The sequence below is a fragment of the Heliangelus exortis genome, chromosome 12 (genome assembly GCF_036169615.1).
Source record: "Heliangelus exortis chromosome 12, bHelExo1.hap1, whole genome shotgun sequence".
NCBI lineage: Eukaryota > Metazoa > Chordata > Aves > Apodiformes > Trochilidae > Heliangelus > Heliangelus exortis.
The window spans coordinates 15,845,924-15,871,790 of NC_092433.1; the positions used below are offsets into that span (position 1 = coordinate 15,845,924).

General features: G+C 37.4%; 1 protein-coding gene across 2 annotated transcripts in view; it reads right to left on the bottom strand.

Annotated features, from left to right (window-relative positions):
* Nucleotides 1-298: 298 nt before the first annotated feature.
* The window catches only part of SUCLG2 (succinate-CoA ligase GDP-forming subunit beta), a 113,899-nt gene continuing 88,330 nt past the window's right edge, over nt 299-25,867 (bottom strand). The window contains exons 10-11 of one of the 2 annotated variants that reach the window (XM_071756261.1): nt 8,111-8,231; nt 299-2,317 (exon numbers count right to left, since the gene is read on the bottom strand). In XM_071756261.1, coding sequence (XP_071612362.1) covers nt 2,202-2,317; nt 8,111-8,231 — 237 coding nt within the window. In that variant the 3' untranslated portion in view covers nt 299-2,201. The remainder of the gene's footprint in view (nt 2,318-8,110; nt 8,232-25,867) is intronic. The other variant, XM_071756258.1, reaches the window with a different exon arrangement.

Consider the following 25,867-nt stretch of genomic DNA (forward strand, 5'->3'; position numbering starts at 1 on the left):
GTGAAATGGCAAAAGTTTAAAATACAAAGCCAGAGCTTATGCAATCCTCCATATGACATCTGAAAATAAAAAAAAATTACACTGTTCTATTCTGTAAATGTTTTAAGAGGAGTAAAATTTTAAGTGCTATCATTAGCCAAATAATAAGAAAAGATATAGAGATAGAAAGATTCCTTTGTCAGAATAAAAGCACATATATAAATATACCAGTACTTCCCACTTGAAACTAAATTCTTATGCATTTGATTTCACCCACCAGTAACAAAATGCTGAATGGAAGAACACAGAATACAATAGATAAATTAGACATTTTTCTATTTTATAGAAAGGACAAAGTTATTAAAAGGATTCATTTTTACAACTATTTGATGAATTGGTGTACACAGTGTTAGTCTTTGCATAATAATAATCAGGTACATGCACCACAGATGCTTTTGAGACCAAAAGTTTGGTACACAGTGTGCAACAACCCTGCATTAAGTTTTTCCACAGAATGCTTCTATTTCCAGTTTTAAAATACATAAAACATAGTGTGACTTTTCTATTTATTGTGGTGAGGTAAACATTTCTTCCTTCAAAGGTTTGTGCTGCCATGCACCTTCCCAAGGACTGCTAATGATAGCCTTCTCCTTCATTCATACCTAGTGGCATATTTATTGCTGCTCTAATGGTCATACATTTTTCCTTGAGCAGAATGTAGAGAAAGGAATGGAGAAGAAAAAAACCTACAGTAAAGAATGATAGCAGCCTATCTATACTGGTTGTGTCAAGAGCCAGAGCTTAGTGCAGGTAATTTATTTTGAATGTATCAGTTTTAATGGAAATGCCAGGAAAAAATTATTTATGTTTTTCTAAGCAGAGTGTGGTATTGATTAGAGCTGCTTAAAAATCACAATTAAGAATTTACTAGACAAATTTTTACCTCTCTGCCCATTTACAGGACCAGATTCATAATATCCACTCATTTGTTCACTGTTCAAATTTATTGATGATTTTCAGCATGTAATTCCTGGGCTGAGGGAGATTTGTACCAAGTTCTTTAGTTACACAAACCATTTGGTCTTGTCTTTTGTTCCCTGAATGAATGATTTCTGTAACTAATGGCTTCAGTTTTGCCTGTTACAAAAGAATATATAATCAAAATAATCCCAGTCAATATCTGGGTACTGAAACTGTTATTTTTTTTCTTGTATATATTTTTACTGATGCCTGAGAAATCAAATACTTTAAAAAATGAAGTGTTGGGTTTTTTTATTATCATCCTAAATGAATCAGAGATGGTTTTTGAAAGTTAAATCAACTGAAGAATACTCTATGCTCCTGATAGAAAACTGCTTCCTGTTCTCATTGTATTTTAAAACCTCACAGCAGTGACATCCTTATGAAAGAGGTTATTTTAAAGTTAGCAGCTGTTTTCTTACTGTCAGACACATCCTCCTAGAGCCCTCTGAGGGACACTGTCACACCTAGAAACACTGCACCTCATTTCCAAAAACTAAAAAATAAAATTAATCACATTTCACAGGCTTATAGGCACAGTATAAGAATGGAAGGTCCTTTCACTGCCAACTATTCAATCCCTTTTCCTGTTGTGAGGTATACTTTGGCATCTACAAAAAAAAATAATATTAAGGCAAAATGTGTGATTCCTCAAAAAGAAAATAAACACTATTACATTATTGATTTGAATAAAAATAGATATTCTAAGTTCAGCTGTTTACATTATTGTAAAAGTGCATAAAAATATAAACCCATTATTAGTTTGCTGACTCTTTACAATATTAAAAAATTAACAAAAATACTGTGAAATAGGTGAGCTACATGTGTTTGATTAAAGAATAATCCTGCTGACAGAAGTCAACTACTAACTATTGTATCTTATCATGAATTTACCAGTGACAAATTTGGAAGGAATGATGAAAAAGGGCTTTGCAAAGTCTTACTTATTACAATTCTGAATAAGAAACACAATTCTGAATCACCAAAATTATACAAACACATACAAACCTTTCAAGAATGGAGCTGCAAAATTTCTTAAGACTAACTTGCCAGCCTAGGGCCCCAGTTTGCCACATGTCCCAAATCCAGCCCACCAACACTGGGGACTGCTTAGAAAAAAATCCACTAATCCTCTCTGAAGTAAGAACAGGAATGAGGTCTTGTGAAAGCCAGACACTTCCCATCAGGATGTCTCCAGGTTGTTATTTGTTGCCCACACTGGCCACTGCCTTCTTTGCTGCATCCTCAAGGTCGTTTGCAGAGGTGATGGGGAGCCCGCTCTCATCCAGAATACGCTGAGCCTCGTGAACATTTGTTCCTAGGGAAGAACATTGGCTATAATTAGTCATTTACATTAATGAATAAATGAGCATCTTCCATTAAATCTCTATAAAAGTCGTTAATGCTTCAAACTACAGATCAGTTCAGGTTAAAAACAGATTCAGTGAGTGGTTTAGGCTGAGCTAAAAAGAAGGAACTGTTAATTTCAGTGACAATTTGGACAGACAGAGCAACCTGATGACAGCACTTGCATCCCCAGAAGGGGTTTTGTGTAGATTAAAAGGGTCAATCCAGCATCCAGAGTCAGGAGGGACATCCAGCAGGAGCTGGATAATGGGTCAGGGAACAGCCCTTTAAGGCACTCAGAAGATTTGGCACATTTACTAACAAGAGGATTTAACACATTTACTGACAGCAATCAGGTACAGCTGATCAGTCAGTGAACAAAGAGCAACTAAAAATCACCCATGTTAACTGAGAGTTGCAAAATGGACTATTGAAAATGGACTATTTGGGTAATCCTGAGATATAGAACTGGTTTTGAACTGCTCTTGAATATGGTTTGGGTTGTTTTTTTTTTCATTTTTGTAAAAAAAACAAAACAAACCACAACAAAATCCAAACCAAAAAACCAAAAAAGCAGCAAACCAAAAAAAGCTAAAACCAAGCACCAAAACAAGCTAAAAACAACCACCAAACCCAAAACAAAAACCAAGCACCCAGAAAACCAAAAAGAGATCTGGAAGTATTCAGCATGCCACCATTCCCCCTTCTCCTGCTGTTCTAAGTTATCCTGCATCAAGGGAGCCCATACAGTACAAGTGCTTCATTTTCTACAGAAAGAGCTCAAATTTAGTCAAGAGATTAGATGCACAGTAAATGAAAAAAAAAAATTAAAAAAATATTTCAAGAAAGCATATTTTTCATCTGTATGGGACACATGCATCACTTCCCCACTTAATCTATCACATTCCTGATGGAAAGCAAAAGCCAACCAGAAGCTGTGAATTCTCCAGAGCTTTCTCTGGCACAGCCAAGTGAGAGTTTTGGTCACTGACATTCTCTGCATCCCAGGAGAACTTGGGACCAGATATCCTGCTGAGGAAGGGGGCTCCACACTTTGGGATCACACCACTACTTACAGGCACAAGACTGAACTGATTCTCTCTTGGATCAACCCTACTCCTCTCCTCCACATCAAATTTCTTGTTATTTGCCATGCCAAAATGCTTAATTACTTTGTAATTCATAGACCTAGCAAAATGATTTTTAATTATATTTAGAGCTATGAAGTAATTATATCCTTAATTATTAACAGACTCTTTACTGTGCACTTTCCAGAATGTTCACTTTTAAAGGCTGATTGTGCCTTTTTGGCAGATTTTATAAAAAGCCTGAAATGACACAGAAGAAACTGAGAAATCCTAAAGTCTGTGTCCTCAGTGTGCTTAAGTCAGGATTCCCACATAATGTTATACAGGATGCTGCTAATGCATTAGGAAGGTTTTTTTTGCTCTGTTAAGTCCCTCAAATTTGTATAGCAATTCCCACCAAGTCTTGAAAGTTTTATCTCTTATTGTGTGATAAACATTTAAAGCATCGAGATTGTCCTCATCTCAAACAGGATTTACAGGGCACAGTGTTGTGAGGAGAAAAAAAACTGGAAAGAGGGAAAAAACTTCCTGGACATTTTCCTACAGATAAAAACATTCTGTTGCTTGTGAGAGTCACATATTTAAAACTAATTTTTGCTCTTCACTAAGTGAACAATATTAATTTACCAACAGGTCAGAGTGGGAACAATGCATTGGGTCTGTTCTGTGGTGCATTGATTGCTCTACTCACCACTTGTCTAACATCCATTACAAAATCAATACAGAACAGAGTCCACCAAGAAAGAAGGGGGACTTGATGCAGACAAATGAAAATATAAAAGGTGAAAAAAAATCTTACTCTAGGCAAAAGAATAAGGTTACATTTTGTACTTATTCAATAAATGCTGTTTTATATGCAAGCCACGCAACAAAACATACTTTCCAGCAAGCATTTAATTTGCCATAATTTCAATTTTTTTTTAATGTCAGCTTTTTATCCCATTGTGATAAGTTTTTTAGTTCCATGGAGAATACAGAAATTCTAATGTGATCTTGCAGAAAGCAGAGGTAAGAGTTTTAAAAGTAAACATTCAGAAAACCCTGGAAACATTTAAAAATCTACAAGGAGCATCATCCTATTGCAGCAGCCATTTAAATGAACAAATAAATAATCCCACTCTTCTAACATTAATCTCCTGCCACTGGATGGTGTCAGAGAACTGTAAACAGAATCCCACACACAGGCCATCAAAATAACCTGCCCTTTACCTACACTTTAGCCAACTCAGAAATGGACAGAATTCCCAGGACTGAAGGCTACATGGCTTTTGTTACTGGGGTTTCTTTTTGTTTGGTATTTTTCTGGGTATTTTTCTTTTGTTAGTTTGCTTTTTTTTAAACTTAACTCCAATAAGGGAATTGCTTTCAGATGAAAAAAACAAAAAAAAGGACATTTTTTTCCTTCTGACACATATTACTGTCAATGACAGTCAATACCAAAACAGGAAAGATGCAATTTTATCAGCAGATACGTTCAGGTTTTTTAATCTAAATATCCTACTCCTGAAACCTGGGTTCAGAAACAAGGTCTCTATCTGTCTGTGTGGAATTGCTCACATTTACACTTCTATTGCTTTGAAATCTCTGCTTTCACTAGCAAAGCAAATCTATTCAACTTATTGCCTTCAAATCCTAGTAATAATATACATATACTATAAATTGTAAGATTATACCAGCACACATTGTCACAAATGAGTCCAGAGGACTACCTAGGTTGAACAAAAAAGAAACAGATGAAAAATCCCCTACTGCACTCTGATAGGATTTTGATAATATTCATTTATTCACTTGCCCTGTCACAAAACCACAAGGAAGAGGCTAAGTTGCCACTGATGCTGATGGCTGGAGAGGATGCAAGACACTGGAACATCATTTTTTTTCAGGTAAATAAGACATAGGGTAGAAGACATTGGGTACATCCTAAAAAACAGAGGATTATCATAAAAAAATAAATCTGCTCTATCCAAAACATTCTGCTATGACAGAAGTCTTTTGCTGAAAGAGAAAGAATGTAAAATTTCTAGCATAGGACAATAAAATCTAATTCCCAATTCTTCTTTATTCTTTCCTCTTTTCATCTAACTCTGAGCTACATAAATGAGAAACAAGGCTTGGCTTCTATTCAGCACTCCCAGTTAGTTTTCCCAAAACCTAATTGAAGAATTTTAAATTTTCAAGGAGAATAAAATGCTGCATAAACCAGTTTTCTACATCTGTACAAGAGAAAATTTGGAATATGTGGTTTCTACATTTCTTCAAGAGTTTTCTAACAACAATAATCCTGTGTCTCAGCTGGTGAGTTCTTTTCTGATAAGGCAAGTAAATACATGTAATTATAAAGTTACCATTTTCAAAGAGGAGAATAATCCTTTCTTTATCCACTGGTAAAACAGCTTGTAATTATTATACAACTGAGAACAAAGATTTGTCCACAGAATCCTGCTAAATCAAGACAGATTTGACTGATTAAAACTTGAGTCACCAAGACATTTGTAATACAGTGCATGTGGGCAAAGAGACTTTTCAGTGCAGGTCACAAATCTGTGAGATTTCTGGGAATAAATCATGAACCTTCTGTTGGAAAAATGTTTAAAATGGAAATCCAAAAAAAGTGCTCATCCCTTTTACTCAATTTGAAGTGTAAAATGCTATTGATAATGTTTTAAAAAGTCTTGGGTAACCTTATTACTTCCACAGTACTCATTATTAATTAAAAAACCTGAAATGTTTGGACAACCTGCTGTGATTTCAAGGAAGAATAAAGATGATTAAGGAATTAGAGGGACTGATTTCTGAGAGAAGACTGAGAGAACCTGATATATGTGTATATATATTCCTTGTTATTAAGAAGGCAGAGGAAGCAGGAGTTACAAGCAGTTTTTAAGTACAACACCTGGAGGCTTTAAATATCACAGCTCTTTGTTTAGGACGAATTGATGGGTGACACCAGGAATAAGAGAAGGAATGAAAAAGCATTTGAGATAAACGTTATGCCAAAAGGAGTGGGAAGATGACCAAGAAAAGATGTTTGCATTAAAATCTGTGTTAGATTCAGGTTCAGCATCTCTGGATGAAGCAGGACACAAAAAGGCTGCAGGCACAAGAGCACCTTGCAGTCCCCTCTGCAGGGTTTTGGGCATCCCCCAAGCAGCTCTCCTGCCCCACATCTGCTCCAGACAAACTCCACCTGCAGCAGCACCAGGACTCTCCTCACTCAGCCCAGCTTTGCCTCTTGGAATCTCTCAGAAATCACATTTAAAAAAACTAAAAAAAAATTCACAATCACTGAAGTATCAAAAGCACTGGAGAAAGGCCAAGAAAACCCAGTGCTAGGCCTTGCAGACTGCAGTTTCAAATGAGTGAGTTGAATTTCTTGTTTCTCTTATACTGGTCTCAAAGAATGTGTAAGAAACAACTTGCAACTATTTCCTGGTTTATAAGGAAAACTAAAAGCTTTCCAATATCTACACTTCAAAAAGAACAGCTACAATAGATGAGAGAGTCTTTCCGTTTTGATAAACTTTTTTCCAGCTATGACAGATTGGAAATTTTTTTGCAGTGACAAAAAAAGCTAAAAGAACACTGCCTGGAGCTTATAAACAATGAGATTTTATATTATGAAGCTTCCCTGATTCTAAGCAACACCCATCAGTTTCTCATTCATCCATCTTAAACCATCTCCTTACTCTCTTCAGTTTTGTAGTGGTTCTGCATCATCCCAAGAAAATCTTCACTATTTGTTTCTGAAATCCATTTTATATTATTCAAATTTCCCTGCACTTCCTACATCCATCAAGCTTCCCACGTTAAATCAGGGATGCACTTTGGGAAGCATTCAAACCCTGCTGTGAAACTTTTCCAGGACACAACTGTCACAGGTTGTGGAAACCAACCCCTGGCATGTCCTGTGTGTCACCTGTAATGGAGCAGGAGAAGGAGAGAGGGGAAAGCACTTCATGGGTATCCTGCATCTTCATGAGTCCAGATGACTTTATTTTTTGAAATGGAGAACCCCCAGAATAGTCAGAACCAAAAAAAAAAGTAACTGCCAAAGAGTGCATTTCCTCACCTCTCTGTTATTTTTGTGTTTCCAATTTAACACTGCTGGATTTATATAAAATAAAAATATAAATATATAAATATATATAAATATTCCTTACCATTACTAAATCTTCTAGTTTTTTACTGGATTTTAGCTGGATTCAATATTTGGGCAGAAGAATATGTTACAGTATTCTCTCACAAATACTGTTTCTAAAATCTCCTAAAATTTTTATATTCTAGCACAATTAAGAAAACTATATGGAATTGCATTCAGTAAAAAAAAACAAAACTCAAACCAAACCAACCAACCAGCCAAAAAAAAACCCCTAAACCATATGGAAGAGAAATACCTTTGAGTAAACAGAAACTTGCATCAAAATACTTGCATTGTAAATCTTACAAGCAAATCCATAATGTTTTCACTGCAAAATTTCATTGCTTTGGGTACCCCCAGATGTACAGAAATATGTAAGGAAAGAGTTTATTGACTTCAGGTCATGCTATGGCCAAAGAATTGGATATACTCTGATTCTATGGGATTAATCTATTCAGAGTTCCCAGATGGAGGGCAGCCAGAGTGAATTACTCTACAACCTGAGGGATGATTTTTTTCTGAAACCAGAGGCACTCACCTTCCAGTCTGACCACCAGTGGTACCTTCAGCTCAAGCTCTCTGCAGGCCTTGGTAATACCATTGGCTACAATGGCACAGTTCACAATCCCACCAAAAATGTTCACAAGTATTGCTTCAACCTGCAGGAAAGAAACAAAACAAGAATCAGGTTGTGGAGGGTTTTTTGTGTTTTGATTTGACTCTTTTTTTTTTTTTTTTTTTTTTTTTAAATACACACAGGTGAAGGATCCAAACCAGGATCCAAATTCCCCTTGCCAGGCAGGTTCTCATTTATGGAAGGTACAAACTTCACCTCTGTACTAAGAGCTGGATTCTGTAGTGTGTAGCAGTGATCAATTGCCTTGGTCTAAATTAGTATGGTAAATAATGTCATAAGCACATAACTACACACTAAAGGTGAATTTCTACTTATAAATATAAAGATATTTTTTAATAATCATCAGAGGAAGGAGCTCATAAAACTGTATGGATGTGCACTGCCCATGCAATTAAATATGCATGTGGACACTTCCCAAAACAATCTGGATATGCACTTTATCATAAGCAGTGCAGAGGAAAAGGTAATGTACTTGCCCTCAGTTGATAAAGAGTAAAAATCCCTTCTAATTAACAAGGAGAGGCATGTAATGAAGAACATTCATTACAACAGATTTAATTGATAACCTCAAAATACTGCTGTTCATTAGTTTCTGAAAACTGGAATTCCTGCACTTAATTCATGCATAATGTTATGAAATCACCTTTCATAACATTAATACATACAGAATATTACTATGGTTTCTCTAACTTTGGAAAGGGAGCACAATATTGAACCCAAATTCACAGGCCAGGCTTCCCACCATGGCTTAGGAAGTGACCCCATCCCAGTGCCCCTACACTCCTTCCCATTCCCTAGCAGAGCTATTCCCAACATTCAGGATACTCTCCCACGAGCTTTCCTGTGTCACAAACAAGCTTTGCCAGAATCACATTGACTCAAAAGAAGACAAGATAAGGAAGGGATTAGGTCTGATAGAATGAAATATCACTGGATTTCACTTGTGCATGATGTCAGATGCAGTTATGCTTAACTCACTGCACAAGATGAACAGATTCACTCTGCCCACCTCCAGGTAACCAGACTTATACCAGCACCAAGAAAATCCCCTGCAGCCACACACGTTTATAGCTCTGCCCAAGCAGACTTAATATTTCTCTGCAGACAGGATGTGACAATTAACTCCTGGGATGTGCAGTCACACACACAGACTGGAAGCTCACCACTCTTTGTAATTCTGCCATCCTCAACGCAGTGATAAAAATAAGAAACCAACTCAGCACATGCTTCCCACTCCTTAAGCAAGACTTCCCAGCCTGCAAAACCATCATTAGAAGCACACGCAGTGCTTCCATTGCACTATCAAACCCCAATGCTAGCACAGAGCTCTCAAAAGAAGATGGCAACGAGACCCCCTTGTTGACATCTCTTTTATCACCTTGCAGCCCCAAGACTTCTCATGGCATCACCCAAATGCAGCCACAACAGTTCCCAGCTGGACACACACAGCCCCATTTTCTCCTCTCAAGCTTATCAGACACCAACTCTTTCATCTCTTTTTCCAGGATGCTGCCTACCCCTGCTACTTGTCTGCTCTTACTATTTGCAGTGGAGTCATCCAATTAAGATTCACTAACTCTTTTGGGCATCCTGATATTATAAGCAGAATCCTCCTGTGCCTTTTCAAAGCATGAAAGATCTCTAATGCTGTATAAATAGAGCAATCATTACTAATAAACTCCCTTAAAAATCCTGAAACCCAAATGTCTGCCTCTGAACTTAGTACCCTGATTCAGTCCACATGACACCAGTAAGAGGATGCATGTGGGTCATGATGTGGCTTCCTAGGGCACACTGGGATTCAGAAGGAATTTAAGAATCCAGTCAAATCAGACAATATAATTTAATTGATTTTATAACTTATATTTTAGACATGAGCCAACACTTTACCAGCATGTGAAATGCACACATTTACCAGATTAGTGTCTTCTGGATAGTGATGCAGCTGGAATTATTTGACCTTTGTGTTGTTATAAAATCATTAACTGTGTTTAAGCCAATAGTAAAACCTTAGAAGTCCCTTGTTCTTTACTTTGTTTCTACCCCCAGAAGTCCCTTGTTCTTTACTTTGTTTCTCCCCCCTAACACAAACATTATTTCCACATTATTTACAGTAGAAGCAAAGTAAAACCAGAACCCTTCAAACTCTTATCACCTTAACCCTTATGATAAGGAGATATCTGTGCAAAGCACTTGGATGTTAAAATATCCCAGTGATGTATTCTATCAGCAGGACACACCACAGACACTGTTCCACCCTTTCTAATGCCTGCTCCTAATTCAGGGACACTGCACCAGGCATGTGACAGATCAACTTAACCAAGTGTGTTTACATTATTACAGATTAGGAGGAGGATTTTATGCCCAGTACAGATATTTTAATTCCTAATGCAGACATTCTCATTTAAGGATCTGCTTTGCAGCTTTCAAGCTGAATTCTAATCAGGTCTTCTAATCCATTGGCAGCAAAGGGAGAAAAAAAAAGTTAAAAGGAAATTAGATGCAGCTTTGATAATTGATGTTTGTATGCTTGGCTTTAATAAAAATACACTGTTAAATTAGAGCAGGGTCTGAAAGCATTCAATCAATAAGAAACTGAATCAGGTAGAGAATTCAATCTTGGGTTTTATTCTAATCTTCCAAATAAGCCAAAAGATCAGTCCAAATGATGCTGAGATTCACTTTAATTCTTCTGAAATTGGTGAACATTGCCTATATATGCTTCTGTAGTCTGACTAGATCTTGAATTTCCAACTGAAAGAACTTTAACATTCAGACCCAGTCAATGGATGAAAAGGTATTTCATGTGCAGAGAGAATGCACAATCTTTGTATTATTTAAGTCTGTAAAAAAGATAAACCTCCCACTGTACACCAGAACCATTTCATCTTAGCATGCTCAGTACCTGATGTGTGTGGAACATCAGACATAAGAAGAGGGCAAAATGTCTCCATGCACATTACTTGACAGCATTACTGTTCTAATAACTGATGGTACCCAAGAAGATGCCTTATAAAATGATTTTGTGTTTCAGTGCCATTATTAAGACAACTAAGGATAGCAGCATATCCACAAGTTGGGTTCTTTCCATTCACCAAGACAATTAAAAGAAGTGAAATCACCACCAAATAGACTTGCAACTGAGTGTGGACTCCTCTGGAGAAGTAAGGAAACCCAAAATATCATCCAGACATCATCATCATCATCAACAGTGGTAACAGCCTGCACTCTGCCAGGTCTAAGCATCAATGCTGGGAAGTAAAAGTCCCAGGAACCAAGTGAGGGCTGCATTATCAGTGTCTCCATGCTGGATATGGTACTGAATCCTTGCAAATATGGGAATACCCACTTATCCCAGAGCTCCTAAGTTCTGCATGCACATATATGCAGAGACACAGTCTTTCCTCTTTATATAAGAAACTAGATGTAATTATATACAGCTATATAAAATCTATGTTTCTTTATTAATAAAACTAACAGGTTTAACTTACAGTCACTTTCTGTGGGCCTTGACAAAGACTGAAATTCTGCTTTGAATGTTTGGCACCAAAAAGCTTCCACTCCAAGTAAGTGTAATTGTACAGGAACTGGAGGAATGGTGCTAGGAGATTACTGTTAGAATTTTATTGGAGCACCAACATAATCCACAAAGCTGCCAGGTTCCATGCAACTAAGGGTGTTTTAGGTACAGCAGGAGCAGCAGGAGCAGCTTTAGTACACCTGCCCGCACTCCGAAAAGTAGATATATGTGCACATTTACTAAATTTTCTTCTTAATTTCTCTCTCTAAAATGCTCTTGGCCTTGACAAAATGCACACTGACATCTGATCATCATCCACTTAAGGGCTACTAGAGGCACCTATAAAGCTTTCCACCTTTCCTACAGCCCATTTATAAATCTATACACAGGACGTCTCGCTGTCTGCAGCAGCTGCATTCCCGTCTGCTGAACATCCTTCAGAGTCTGCACTAACACCACAAATTCTGTACACAAAGAGAGAGGACAAAAACCTGACACTTGCAAGTTGTTATTTCTCCTTCGTTTTCCACCACTGTCATTACCACAGGATGATTACAACAGGCTCAGGATAACAATGGGCTGTAACACTGAACGATGGCAGAGATGTCGTACAAAGTAAACCTCTGAGTCTCACATAAAACAAAACCAAATGTGAATGCAAATTAACTTAGGCTGAGGTTTCACAATCATTTGAAGATGATCTAAGCATGGGCAGCCACGATAGAAGCTGTTTTCAGTTCCCCCCCCTGTCCCTGCACACCAACACCCCATTCCTGTGCCTGTACCAGCATCCGAGCCGATGCCAAAGCAGCTCCTGGATCCGACTGTCCCTGCAGACACACAAATCATGGCCCTGAAACCAGGGAGAACCCCCAAAGTGCTTTTAGGACCTGGGAGAAGGTGGGAATGTGTTAGCCAGTTGTGAAAACACTTTCTTAGTTACTGCCTGTCAGGATCAGAAGGTATATTATTAAGTACCAAACTGTGAGGCCAGATATAAAACGGTAGAACTGCCCCATAAAAATCAAACCCCAGATCACCAAGACCATGATTGTACAGCACAGATCTCTTCTGAATACTACTGAAAATGTACACTGGAGCATAAATCTGGCTATTTTTAAGAAGTTGTGTTTTAAAATATGCATTTTGACAAAGTATTTCAGGAAGGCTGACACCAAGATCACTCACAAACCACAAGTATTGCAACATTCAGATCCCCTTGAAAGTTTTTGCTAGTGTATTTTTCTTTTTAATGAGAAGCTCTTTTAAAAATGCCCTTCTCTTTCTTCCCCCTTTATCTCATCTGGTGACAGCTGGAAAGACTTGCAACAGTTTTCCAGTTAGCAATGTCAGATGCCTGCCTTGTGACTTCAGATGCACACACAGACACCTGAACACTCACACAAGTCAACTATAAATATTATTACAAAATCACCAATATAATCACTGACCTTGCTGTAAATTGTTGCTCTGAAGCTCACCCATTTTAGCTGAAAACAAGCTACTCAGCAACTGTCAGTAAAACTACATCAGCAGCAAATTAAAAGCTACACTAGCAAAGAACTTGCTTACAGTTTGCTTTGATTGAAATCTGAAAAAAAACCCCACCGTTCCATCTCAAGCTAATTTACTTCATTTATTGACCACTCCTAACTCCTTCATCAGCTAAAAGTGTACCCAGACAGTAGGAATAGGCTGTATTTGCCAAGTTTTCTTCTCCAGGATGCCAGAGGTCACATCTACCTGGGTGGGTTTGCACAGTGCAGTTGCCAAACGTGTTCTTGTGTTGAGGCTTCTAGGATCTTCTGAGGTTAAAACAGGTCTTGTGTCTCCCAGTCCTGCTCAGTAAAGCTGTACCTACACCTGGACCAAATGTCCAGTACCACAAACATACACAATCCTGAGAAGCTTAAGAGGTGGATATTCCCAACCAGGGATACTGGATGTATGTTCTCCAGAGATGCTGGATGCCTCAACCCCCAGGGAATTACAGCTAAAAAAAGGGTGTTCATCACATCTCAAATCAGATGTCCAGGCTACAGTTTGGCCTTATTAACACTGAGAGGCATGGAACTTCTTTTTCACAGAGCTGGAAGGCTGTGGGAACCTTTACCAAGAGCAAAACATCAATTGCTGCAGTTGAGAGGTGTGCAGGGTAAGACACATTTACATGACCACAGCTTTGCTAGGATTAGAGAATCCCAGGAACCTACATTTAATTAGCTACAGGTAAGCAAGGGACAGTCTCTCCTTCAACTTCCTAGCAGCTACACACTGGTTTTTTTTTTTAAAGAATGAAATCTTCAAGCTGACAAGGAGAAAATGAGTCTCCTTGCTACCTGTTTGGAGGCACAGACAGAAAAAGAAGTGAGAAATTTTTCCAAGCCCTTTGGAGATGGCTGAGTTTACCTGGATTACAGTTACTGTTCTTGTTGCTCAGAGTTCTGTGCCCCACATCTTTTAAGAGGTAGGTAGCACTATTAAGAAAAAAAATCAAACCAGTGGGTAAAATGGGATGTATAGTTCTTCACTTTGAGCCTAGCACATTGCATTAATCCTTCCTATTATTCCATTGGTCTTTATTATTTATTCCTTCACAGTTTACAAAATCCATTTCAATGTAAAAGAGGCAGATTATCTCCAATGCTCAACACAATATAATAAAAATGCAATAAAATACAGATGTTCTTCCCTCCATATCTTTCTGCTCCAACTGATAAGTCAGATACAAATATTTTTAAATTTCTCTATATTATTATAACTTGGACCACAAGTCAAATGTAGCTTTTTCTTATCCGATTTTGAAATATTACTCTAATCCTCTTGCTTTTTCTATCTGACAACATTTATAGTTTATTTGAAAATGACGATTAAACCAACTGTATCAGGGCAGTGTGAAAAAACACAAACACAAAAACAATTGCTTGAAATATCCACTAGAGGACAGTGTAATTCAATGTGGAAAAAGTACACAAAAAATCCCCTTGGAGAGACTATCAGGGTTATTTTTAATACTCAAAGCTAAACTATCTTATTCCACTTTATAAAAATTATGCAAAATATTATTTTGCCTCTTTGGGATGGAATTTTGAAAGTATTAAGGTGATAAATTTAAGGAGTCAGAATTGACAAAAAGCAAAGCAAGGAAGCTTGCAGCCAGGTGAAAAAATATTGATACAGTGCAAATTTGAATGTTTTTTACTATTTTAAAGTAGGATAAAATTTAAAATCCAGTAGCAATGCACTGTTATGCCTCAGCAGGGAAGGAACCCTGATGGATCTCCAAAACAAAGTGCAGATTTTTCTGTCTAGGCTGACAGGTACGAAAAGCAAATTTTTTAAACCTGCATTCAAGAGGTTCCTGAGGAACAAAGGTCTCACTGAGAGCAAAGATTCTGTTTCTGATCCATCCTGTTCCTGTACCTTAAGCCATTTTCTTGAATGGCTGGGGAGATGGCAGTGCCTGCCCTGTGTACCAGCCCAGCACTGGACAAAGTCCTTTGAGCAATGGGAATCCTTTGGTGCCAGGCTAAGAGTCCCAAACATCACATTTCTGCAAAATCCCAACTCTGTGGTTCCCATTTCTGAGGTGCAAAACCAGTCAGGCTGTGGTCTTTAAGTCATTAAATTAATGTTGTGAGAGAAAATGAGGAGTGGCAGATTATGCACCACAGTCTGGAATGTGAAACAGTCCCTGGAGAGAGGAACCCATGTTTTGGGAACAGATCCAGTTCCAGGCACAAAGTCCTTCAAACTCCAAAATATGGCAGGCAGCAACACAGCCTTGGGAACCCTCATTTCAATATCATTTTTCAGTGAAGTAATTCTTGCATCAGGCTGGTTTGGGACTGTTCCCTTGCCTGCAGGACGTGCCCATGGCACAAGCACATTCACCATGGCAATGCCACCATTCCCTTGGGATGTGAACACACTTCCCATGCACTCAGGGAGATGCAAAGAGCCAGGTGCTTTCTGTGCCTGGGCAAGACATCAGGCACCTCCTGTCCAGACACCACCTACACCGTGTTAATAGAGTCCAGAGTCTGAGCTAATTAATCCTGGTTCAAATTACAGGCAGAGCAGGGAAGTGCCAGCTACCATGCAAGGATGTTCTTTCAGGGACAGGAAGCAAAACCACCTCCTAACATAAGTTATGTTAATAAGGGACAAGAGTTAGGAAAGAACAGTACAAAATATTGTTCTGAAGTATACTTAAGAATCAGGACAACAGCTTGTAGTACTGTTTTGGGACAAAATACAGCTGGTGTTTGCTAGAAGAATTGCATTTTTAGGGCCAATATGGGAGGATAACCTTTCCAGCAGATCATGGGAACAAGGAATAAAAGGACATTAATTTATTCTGACTGTTCTTGAAACATCTGAACTTCAAGGAGATGAAATTGAGCAGAGCATCAAAAAAAAAACCCCAAAAACCTAGGATAACTACTTACATTTTGATGTATTGAAAGAGAAAAAGAACACACCTGGTCTGTTTTTCTGATCCCTCCATACATGGTGTTTCTGTAGCCTTCAAAAGGCAGATGGGATTCTATCAAAGCAGCCTATTTGACAGCAAGATTTGTGTGAATGCAGCCAACTCTGCAAAGAAGGCACATCTTGGCCTGATGAAAATACCCACAGGTCTACCAGGTATCAAAATCTCATCCTTGTGCTCTGGAACTTTTGTCATGCACTATCTGGGAAAAAGAAGAAACTAATTTACCCTGAGAAGATATTAAAACATAGATACTAAACATGTTACATAAGATACTAAAGATGATAAGATACTAAAATGATGTTACTCCACCTTTCTCTAAAGTATTTGACAGTGGCTACTTTCAAAGCAATAATTAATGCAATTAATGCAAAATAAGTTTTGTCAGGTCTGTTCTAGATTTTTAGATCTCCCAATATGCATGACTCGTGCCCAGAAAAGTCTCAAGTACAAAATTAAAATGTCTTTGTGTGAGTATGCTTGATGTTACACTTTGCTTACATTAGGAACAAAAAAAAAAAAAAAAAAAAAAAAAAAAAAAAAAAAAAGAAGAGTCAAAAAAAGCAACATAAAAGTTATTTGCAAATGAAGCATCAGAAATAGTTTCTAAGGACAGAAAAAATGAGGTCTTACAGGAACATCCATTTACACATAGCAACCAAAAGGTGCTAACTTCAAAGCCTGATGCACACTGCCACTTTCCTGGAAGAATTTAAAAAAATATACAAATTAATCCCATAATCAAGTTTCTCATTACTTCCCCATCATCAAGACTTCAGCTCTACACCTTGTTCTGGGTAAGGGAGAGGCCCAACTGACACTTTTCAAGCCATCCTAGGAGGGGATTTATTTCCTGGAGCTAAGAGTCATCAAAAGCCATCTTTATTCCTTTAAAAATAGCCTTAGAAATTAATATAATATATTTATCTAGAGTATCAACATACTAAGTGATCATAGCCATCACAAGAGAGAAAAAAGATGAAGAAGAGTTATTCTTGAACTCCAGAGAGACCTGGGATCTCCTATTTTGTCACCTGATATATCTCTGACATCTATTCCCCATGCAGAAGAGAATGAAATGCAACAGAAACTATATCTAGGTCACACTGTTTTTCTCACTGGGAAAATGGAAACTTTAAAAAAGGAATTCTGTACTTCAAGAAGCTTAATTAAAGTATAAAAATGCATTGTCATGGGTACTGAACTGCATATACACATCAGAAATCTCCAAATAATTAAACCCCATTCTTTTATGGTAACACTGTAGTCATCAGAAATGCAAATTATTGTGCTTATTAAGTTCTGAATTGCTACCACACAAAAATCAGCTAACTAATAACACAATAAATAAATCAAAATAAAGAAAGTAAAACTGAGAAAGGTACTAAGAGTAGCAGAGGCACTGAACAACCTTTGTATACAGAAAGACTAAATAAACTAGGACTTTCCATCTTAGAAAAGGAAAGCTGAAGGAGGATATTTAGCACAGAGTGCAAGTAGCAAGAGAAAAAAAAAAGATCAGGGGGACAACAATTTTGTACCTCCAGGTAATTTTATTTTAGTCCTTAGTTCTTGTAATGCAAGAGATACTAAAAGGACAAAAGGGATCTTTTTACTGTTACCTGAAACTCACTGTTTATGAGTTCATGTCAAAAGCTTACCTGAGCTGATAACAGACAGGACCAAACTAATGGAAGAAAAGCCACCAAAGACTCATTAAAAAAAAGGATATCAGAGATCACTAGAAAGCAGAGGGAATGTATCAGGAATGTACCCTCACACTTGTGCTCTTCTCTAGGAACTTGCTTTTGGCAGCTACTGAAGAAAAAAATATCAGATCAAGAAAGATCCAATTCTTTCTCAATGTAGTTATAATCTTCCATTAAACCAAACATTTATCCATAAATTCTTTATTACACTTATGCATCCCCCCAATCCAAAAATAGTTAATGCTTGATTCATTTGTTCCTTTATGAGTTTCAGTGATTACAACACTGTGTAATCTCAGCAGTTGCCACTTCATAACATTCAGGTAAGTGGCCCTGGACAAGTGATCAGAATAGGTAATCTTGATTACTTCTCTTTTCACTTTAATGCAATTAATTCTTTGCTCTTTTCTCTCTTTTCAAGGATAGCAGTCCAATCAGATGATGGAAACCTAAATCCATACCTACTACTTTGTCCTCATGGGGAACAAGTTGGAGAAAAACTTAGGGATTCCTCCTTCCTCCTGCTTCATTAGGTGAACTCATTCAGCAACTGGTGCTCAACTGGGACATTCCAAGCCTTTGATGGAAATCACAGAAGCAGATCTTAAAACACCTCCCACCTTGCTAAACTCAGCCTGAAATGTTTCCTGACCAGCAGGAGGAGGTGTGGGGCAAATTACTACCCATCATCTCAGATTCCTTCCCAGTCTGCACCAGTAGTTGGTGTCCATCAGGACTTGCTACCACCTAAACATCACTGAGAACTTTTCTTCCAGAAATGGCTTTCCTGAAGACTAATTGCTCTGGCACTATATATTAAAGACATTCAGCTCTGGACTGATGAAAATGGATAATGATCTTTATCTTCTGCAAGGTTTATATAAAGTAATTTCAACTAAAAAAAGTGACAGTTTAAAAATTAATGACCAGTAATAACATCCTCACAAATAGTATGAGAAGCTAAGAACAATATTATTGCAAAATGGGATGACTCAGAAGATGACAAAATGCATCTACATACTTCTTGGATTGTCTTGTTCTTGCAAAAACATAAAAGCAACCTAACTATTTTTCCTTATAACATGAGGGGAAAAATTTGACCTGAATTTGACTGGTACAAATCAGTGATGTCACTTTACTCCTAACAACTTAACCTGTCATCTTCATTTTCAGTAAACTTTTTTCACCTCTTTCTGCAATAAAAAAGGGAATCACCTTCAGAGAAATAATTATTCGATAATGATCTACCAGCCACTTTTCATAAATTTATCAAAGCATCTTGCAATAAAAGGAGCTGAATGTTTTAACCACAATCCCAAAGTGATACAATCAGCAAATCTGAACTGTGAAAGAAGTTATTGAGCTATATTAAGAAACAGATGGAGTGAGCATAAAACAATCACAGATAAGCCAGCACAAAGGAACTTAACTTAGAATAATCAAGGGTGAGTTGCTCAAGGCAGCCATGGGGAGTCACACATAAAAATTAACAGCAGACACATGTAAATCACAGCCTGCTCCTTAAAGCTCAACCCAATTCTGTACAGAAGAGCACATGGGATTGGAGGTCTCTGTTAACCACATCCCTTTGCTTCACAAGGGATTTTGTAGTATAATCAAGGACAATATATATATTTTAAAAAATAGCTATCCTAGATACCTGTTAACTTCAATAAGAATTCAAAAAATCTTAAGAGGATTTAAAGCTCCCACATTAAATTGCAAAAAATGTAGGATGAGCCCCAAATGTGTGCTGTCATAACATTTAAAACTAAGCATGATGAAAACAAAATAAAAAAATAAGCCAGCAAATACTCAGTTATAAAACCAACTATCTATCACACAGCCAAAAGCTGTCACTTGGCTTCAGTAGCAGACTGCTTCTAAATTCAGATTTTCTGCAGTGATCAATACTGTATTATATTGGCAACATAGGAGTAGTTCCTTTGTGTAGGAGTCCAAAAATACAAATAAAGAGCCAACTCCCAAACAAAAACTATTTTGGAATCTTGCTAAAGTGAAAACCTCAATCATAATAGTTAATGCTAAGGAAACTGAGTCCAGGAGTGTCTCATACTTTCTGATCTCAAAATCACATACATCTAAAGCAGATTTCTTATTCTACACTTTGGTAGCATAATAGTGAATCTACAGATTTATTTCTTTTAGAAGCAAATTTTTTTTTTTTTTAATTTTTTTTGTTTTTTATTCTTTTTTTTCCCCACTGCTGGGTGATCCACAGAAAGGAAAAACCTCCCGTTGACAAAATCTATTTCATCACCTGTGAAATACACCTTGTTCTCCAACACACTTAGTACCAAGAACCAATCATGATGAGGGCTAAGATGTAAAAAGTCTGTATTTCAAAAGAAAAGAACACAAATGGCTATAAGGAAGGAAATTAATGCAGGCAGAAACAGTTTAATGCATGTATTGCAAGTAGTTTTTGTTAATTCCTTGTTAAGTACTTAAGCACAGTAGTAGCCAAAGAGAATGTGAAGGAGAGATTACATTAAAACGTTTCCAAGTGGGTGCCTCACGCTGAGCCACAGTCTGCTCCAGCACTGCTGATTAATCAGGAAAGCTTTGCCTTCACTTTCAGGCCCTTTAACACCATCATCTCATTCCCACCTTCTCTCTTCAAGCATCAGGAGGGTAGGATCTTAATGCACCTTGTCATGTCTGAAAGAAGCTTTCCATTAAAATTCCCCCCTTTGCCATTCCACGGACAACGGTTTGGTTGTGACATCCACAACCCCCCAAAAATGGGTAAGACCTTGGCAACCTGAAACCTCTGTGACTCTTGGTCTCTATTTGCCATCATGGACCTTACTTGAACCTCAAGGCAGAGGTTCATGTAATGGCTTCAATTCCATGAAAGCATGAATGGAAGGAGAGTGGACCAAGACCTTGCCTTTCCATCTCGTGTGACTTAGCTGGAGTGCAAAGTCATAACCCAGGACTGTCAGATTATTGAATTACAGACTTAGTTTTCACATTGCCTTGATATGCTGCCCTCCAAGATAAAGTCCTGGGCTCTGAAGAGCCAATACAAAAAGAGAAATACTACCACTAACAACAACAGTAATGCCAAGGAACTTTAAGAGCAATTAACTTCATCCAGCAGCAAAGGGACAGTGGTTCCACTTAAAATTAAGATCCTGGCCCTGAAACTGAATCCACATGTGCATCAAGATGTTGTCTTTTAATTGGCTGTAGTTGGCATTTTAGTGCTGCAATTCACCTCCATAGGGGAGCACTTGAAAGTGAAGCAGCCACCAGCACAGCAATGGGGCTGTTTTCTCACCAGCCCTGAATAAAGGTCAGAGCTCTGGGCAGCAAGGAGGTGACACATGGAGGTGTCCTCAGAAGACCTTATCCATGGGATGTGGCCTCATCTCAGTGCTTCTCTGTGAAGCTTGCAAAAAAAAGATGATGGACAAACTGAGCACCCTTGCAGCAAATCCCTGTTCTTGGCTTTTTGGGTGAAAAATCATCAAATAGTCACATTTCTGTGGATGTCAGTCCTAAGTACCCCACCACGTTTGGTCTTTAGGGCACCAACACATAGCTGGAGGAACTTGAAGCTGAAGAAAGGTTTCTCAAATTTATTATTTGATCTGATGAAGCCATCTACCAACTTACTGTGGACACACACTAAAAGCCTCAAGCCAGGTGCTTTTCAGCAGCCAAAATACCCTGCAGCACTCCCAACACCTCACACCTTGAAGGTGTAAACAAAAAGGGCAAACAAAAAGACTCTGCTTTACTTCTGCCTAATTAAAACATTTTAAAAGAATTTAATTACAATATGCTAAACTACACAGACATAAAGATCTTTCCTACAGAGAATTAGTGATGAATTGAATGATTTCTTTTTTTTTTTTTTTTTTTTTTTTACTCAAACTGTTGGCAAGCCGAGTGGGTTTCCTGTTTGTAAACAACCATACGAATGCTAAACATATTTATGCACAACTTGACACAAAATACAGCTATGCAATTAATCATTTCTCTATCTAATACAGACAAACTAAAAAACCCAAACTTGTAGCCCTCTTTTATTAGGAAATAGTCAGTTACACAGAAATGAATAATTATCTGAATTATCAACTGTCTACAGATGCACAGCTCTTTTCAGTCCTGACAATGGCAGAGCCCTATGCTTGCTGGTAATCTTGCACACATTCATTTGTTCTTTGTTTTAAGTGAGAAAATCTCCTTACATATTAAATAAGCTCAATCATGGGCTATTTAAACTATTGTTTCAGGTTATCTATTAATTGCAGGCTTTCCTATCTATATTCATTGCTAAGAGGCCAGCCCTTTTAATAACTGAATAATGCCTGCATGAGTGGGGAAAAATGTTAAGGGCCATGGGTTAAGACTAATTCTGCAAAAAGAAGGCAACACTTAAGCTGTGAAAAGTTCTCATTGGAATTAACTGCTTGAAATCCTCTCATTTTGAAAACACATGAAAAATATTCATTAGAGTTTATTTAACTTCACAGACTTAAACAGTTTGCAGGAATAATTTGCTTTCCATATCAACAGCCGTTTAGATCTGAAAGGCAGTATGATTACACTTCCTGAAAACCTTATTTTCATTTTATTAAATGCAACAATTAGGAGTCAATATGAAGATAGAGCAAACTACGTTGCTTATGTTAAAAGATTAAATTCTTTGTTGCACTGTTATATTAATCTAAAATAGAGCAGAAATGTAATCCACTGCTTGCATACAGTTTTGAATATAATGGCAGCATTTGTGTGCTTTTTATATCTATTGAAATGGGAGAAGTAAATTTACAAGATCTTTACAAGCTCGTTACATTCAAATTATATAAAAGGAATACACAGGCTTACTGCACAAGTGACATCTTTGACAGACACAAAAAAATCTGCTGGTAAAATAAAGAAACTAAAACCAACACTATCAACAATTAAGGACACAAAAGATTTTCCAAGACCTAGATTAGAATAGCATGATGCCACTTCTTTCTAAATGCTCCTTTTCATTATAATTCACCCTTGAACTAACAAAACACTGAATTTCTTACATACTTAATGCTGCAGAAGTCTAATGGAGGAACTGAAAGATCAACAGCTGAAAGATCTAAACTTTGTTAGATACCTGTAACTCATGCAAACAATTTTTCCTTGGTGTGATGGAAAGAGGACTGGGAGAGGGTTGGAAACAATTTAACTTCACAACCCATGAAGTCAACTGAATGATGTTTAAATACAGATAATAATACATTCATTATCAAAGTTTCACTTTGTCATTTCCTTCAGTGCCTGCAGCTGACAGATATACTAATTTATAATCCCTTGCCACTGGCAGACTGGCAAACTCTTTTGAATTAGTTCCTCAACTTCAGCCTATGAATTTAATTCTTTCCACAAATGACTGGGCAAGGTTTCAAAACACAGCTTCAAGACACCCAAAAAGTCCTGTATCGTACCTCACAGGAAAGCCACCAGGCTACTCCCTGGTGTTGCTGGAATGCTGATTTGCTTCTGAATTAAACACAGCCTGGATGAAAAATTTAAGAAGTTTTCAAAAGTCAAGTATCAAGGAAAATTCTTTGCCTTACAAACTTTGAACAATTTCAGTTTTGACCTAAATCAGAGACTAAATCTCCAAGGACTTTAATTTGGTAGAGTGAAAAAAAAACAAACCAAAAAAAAACCAACACAAAAACTTTATAATCTGTTGCACTGCCTACAATTCCTTCTCACCAAAAATGTCTAAAGCTGAGTGAAAATTGCTGTTCATACCAATGGATAAAAATATTTTTTAGAGTTACAAACTCACTTCTTCCAAACCTGAGTGAAACCCTACTGAAACTGCATCAAGAATATATACTTCAAAAAAAAAATTCAACAAATTATGGTACAGTGGTAGATGGTAAATGGAACAGTGATTACTGTATCACTCCTTTCTTTTGAGAGGATTCTGATCATATGGAATTAGATTGTTCACAAAATCTTCTATGAACACCTGATCAAAGCTATTCCAGCAATGTGATGATTACCAATCACAACTCCAGACAACACATCTCTGCAGAAAAAATATGATGCAAATCAGAAATGAAAAGCACTGGAAAAGTGTGATAGGTTGTTTCTGAAACAACCAGTGCATTTCTCTCATAACTCCTCAAATACTTTATAGCCACCATTTCTTGATTTTTCAAGCAGTCGTGTGACAAACCCCAAATATTTTATTAACAATATACCAAGAGGGTTTGGAATTCAGCAAGAAAGGATGAACTCTGCCAGCAGGTTATGGCTACTCTTGCATCCTAATTAAAATACTATTTTTAAAGGTTCCTTTGCAGGAGGTTATCAAAGCAGCAACTTGAAGTGAAAGAAAAAGCATTGTCATGGATTAAGAACAAGACAGGTCAGCTTCAGAAAGCAAAAAGCAAAATGAAAGGCTCAGTGCTCATTTGGGCAGATGTCTGGCAGTGGATGTCTCAGGGTGTCATTTAAGGCACATACAAGTTCTCTAGAAAGGTGAGGAGTCATAGAGCCAGTGGTCCAAAGAGAGCAAATTAACTGGCTGGAGTCGATGAAAATCAGAAGGAACAATAGTACAGGAATAGTGAAAAGCTCCAATTTACCAGCTCCTCCGCTTTCTCTTTCATCTGTGGATGCAGCCTCTGCTCAAGTGGAGCAGGAAGATCACTGTACATGGGAGCATTTTATTCATCCTGTCAAAAACCCAACACCTGCTCAAAATCCAAATAATCGAGTTTGGCTCAAAAAGCACCCAAATACAGGAGCAAAAGTCTTCGTTTTCTCTATATGTTTTCAGATATTGAAAGAAGCAGAGATGAGGAAAAATCTTCTGCAGAACTTTTTTGCAATGGATTCAAACGTAAGCAGGTGTGGTGCTTCACAGAGAAAGCAACAAAGCTACACTGGAGTGCATTAATCCTATGCAATGACTATATTTACTTCTTTGCTTCTGAATGAATATATTTTACTTCTTATAAAGAGAACATCCTTTTATAGTCACTACAAAGTATAGAGAATATATAAAACAACTTAAAATAAGTCACTGTGATTGAAATTATATTCTCAGATCAACCCTTATAAATATATTTAAGCACTCCAAGTCTATGAACTTTATCATTGCAAAGTCAATACAAAGCTTTAGAAATCTTTATTTCAGGAAGCCTGAATAAGATTTTTTTTTTTTGATTGTAATTTCCTCTTACAGGTTTTTTTTAACCCTTCTCTTTAATGAACCCATCTGTTAGAAGTTACTGTCAGAGAGATAATGAGGAGCAGAGATGAAAATTTTGATCCAAACTTTTTCTGATCCAAGCTTTTGCTCATGTGTTTACTGATTCTTTTTCATGCAGGACAGGCTACCTGGGGTGCAGAGAGCTCACTAGATTGGTTTTTCAGAGGAGGTTTATCCAACATCATCTTTTTGTGCAAATTGCCAAGACAAGACCAAGGAGGTGACATATCACTGTCACCAGGACGTTTTGTATTTTTAAATCTAAACAGTTATGCCTCAAATTGGCCATTGGTTTTTTGGTTGGTTTTTTTTTTTTTTTTTTGCACTTATTTCCAATGAGCACTCAGTCAATGTCATCATCTCAGTTATTTTCTGGCCTGGATTTCAAGTTCCCATAAAATTTCCCTTCCTGCAAAACAACTGTGGTCCAGTTAATCACCATCATAGCCTGGCTCTATTATTACCTGCTAGGTTTTGATTACCAGGACCTCAGCAAATCCAATATCACTGATTTCCTTTTATGGCTGCAGCTGTGATGATGGCTCCTAGAAAACACTGGAACTGGCAGAAAATGCTGATGTAGTTCTACACTGAGAGCTTGCTGCTTTCCCTTTGGTATAAAATTCATGCATGAGTTACAGGTCTATTTTCTTTATTTTCAAATAATCTTTTTGCTCTTCAG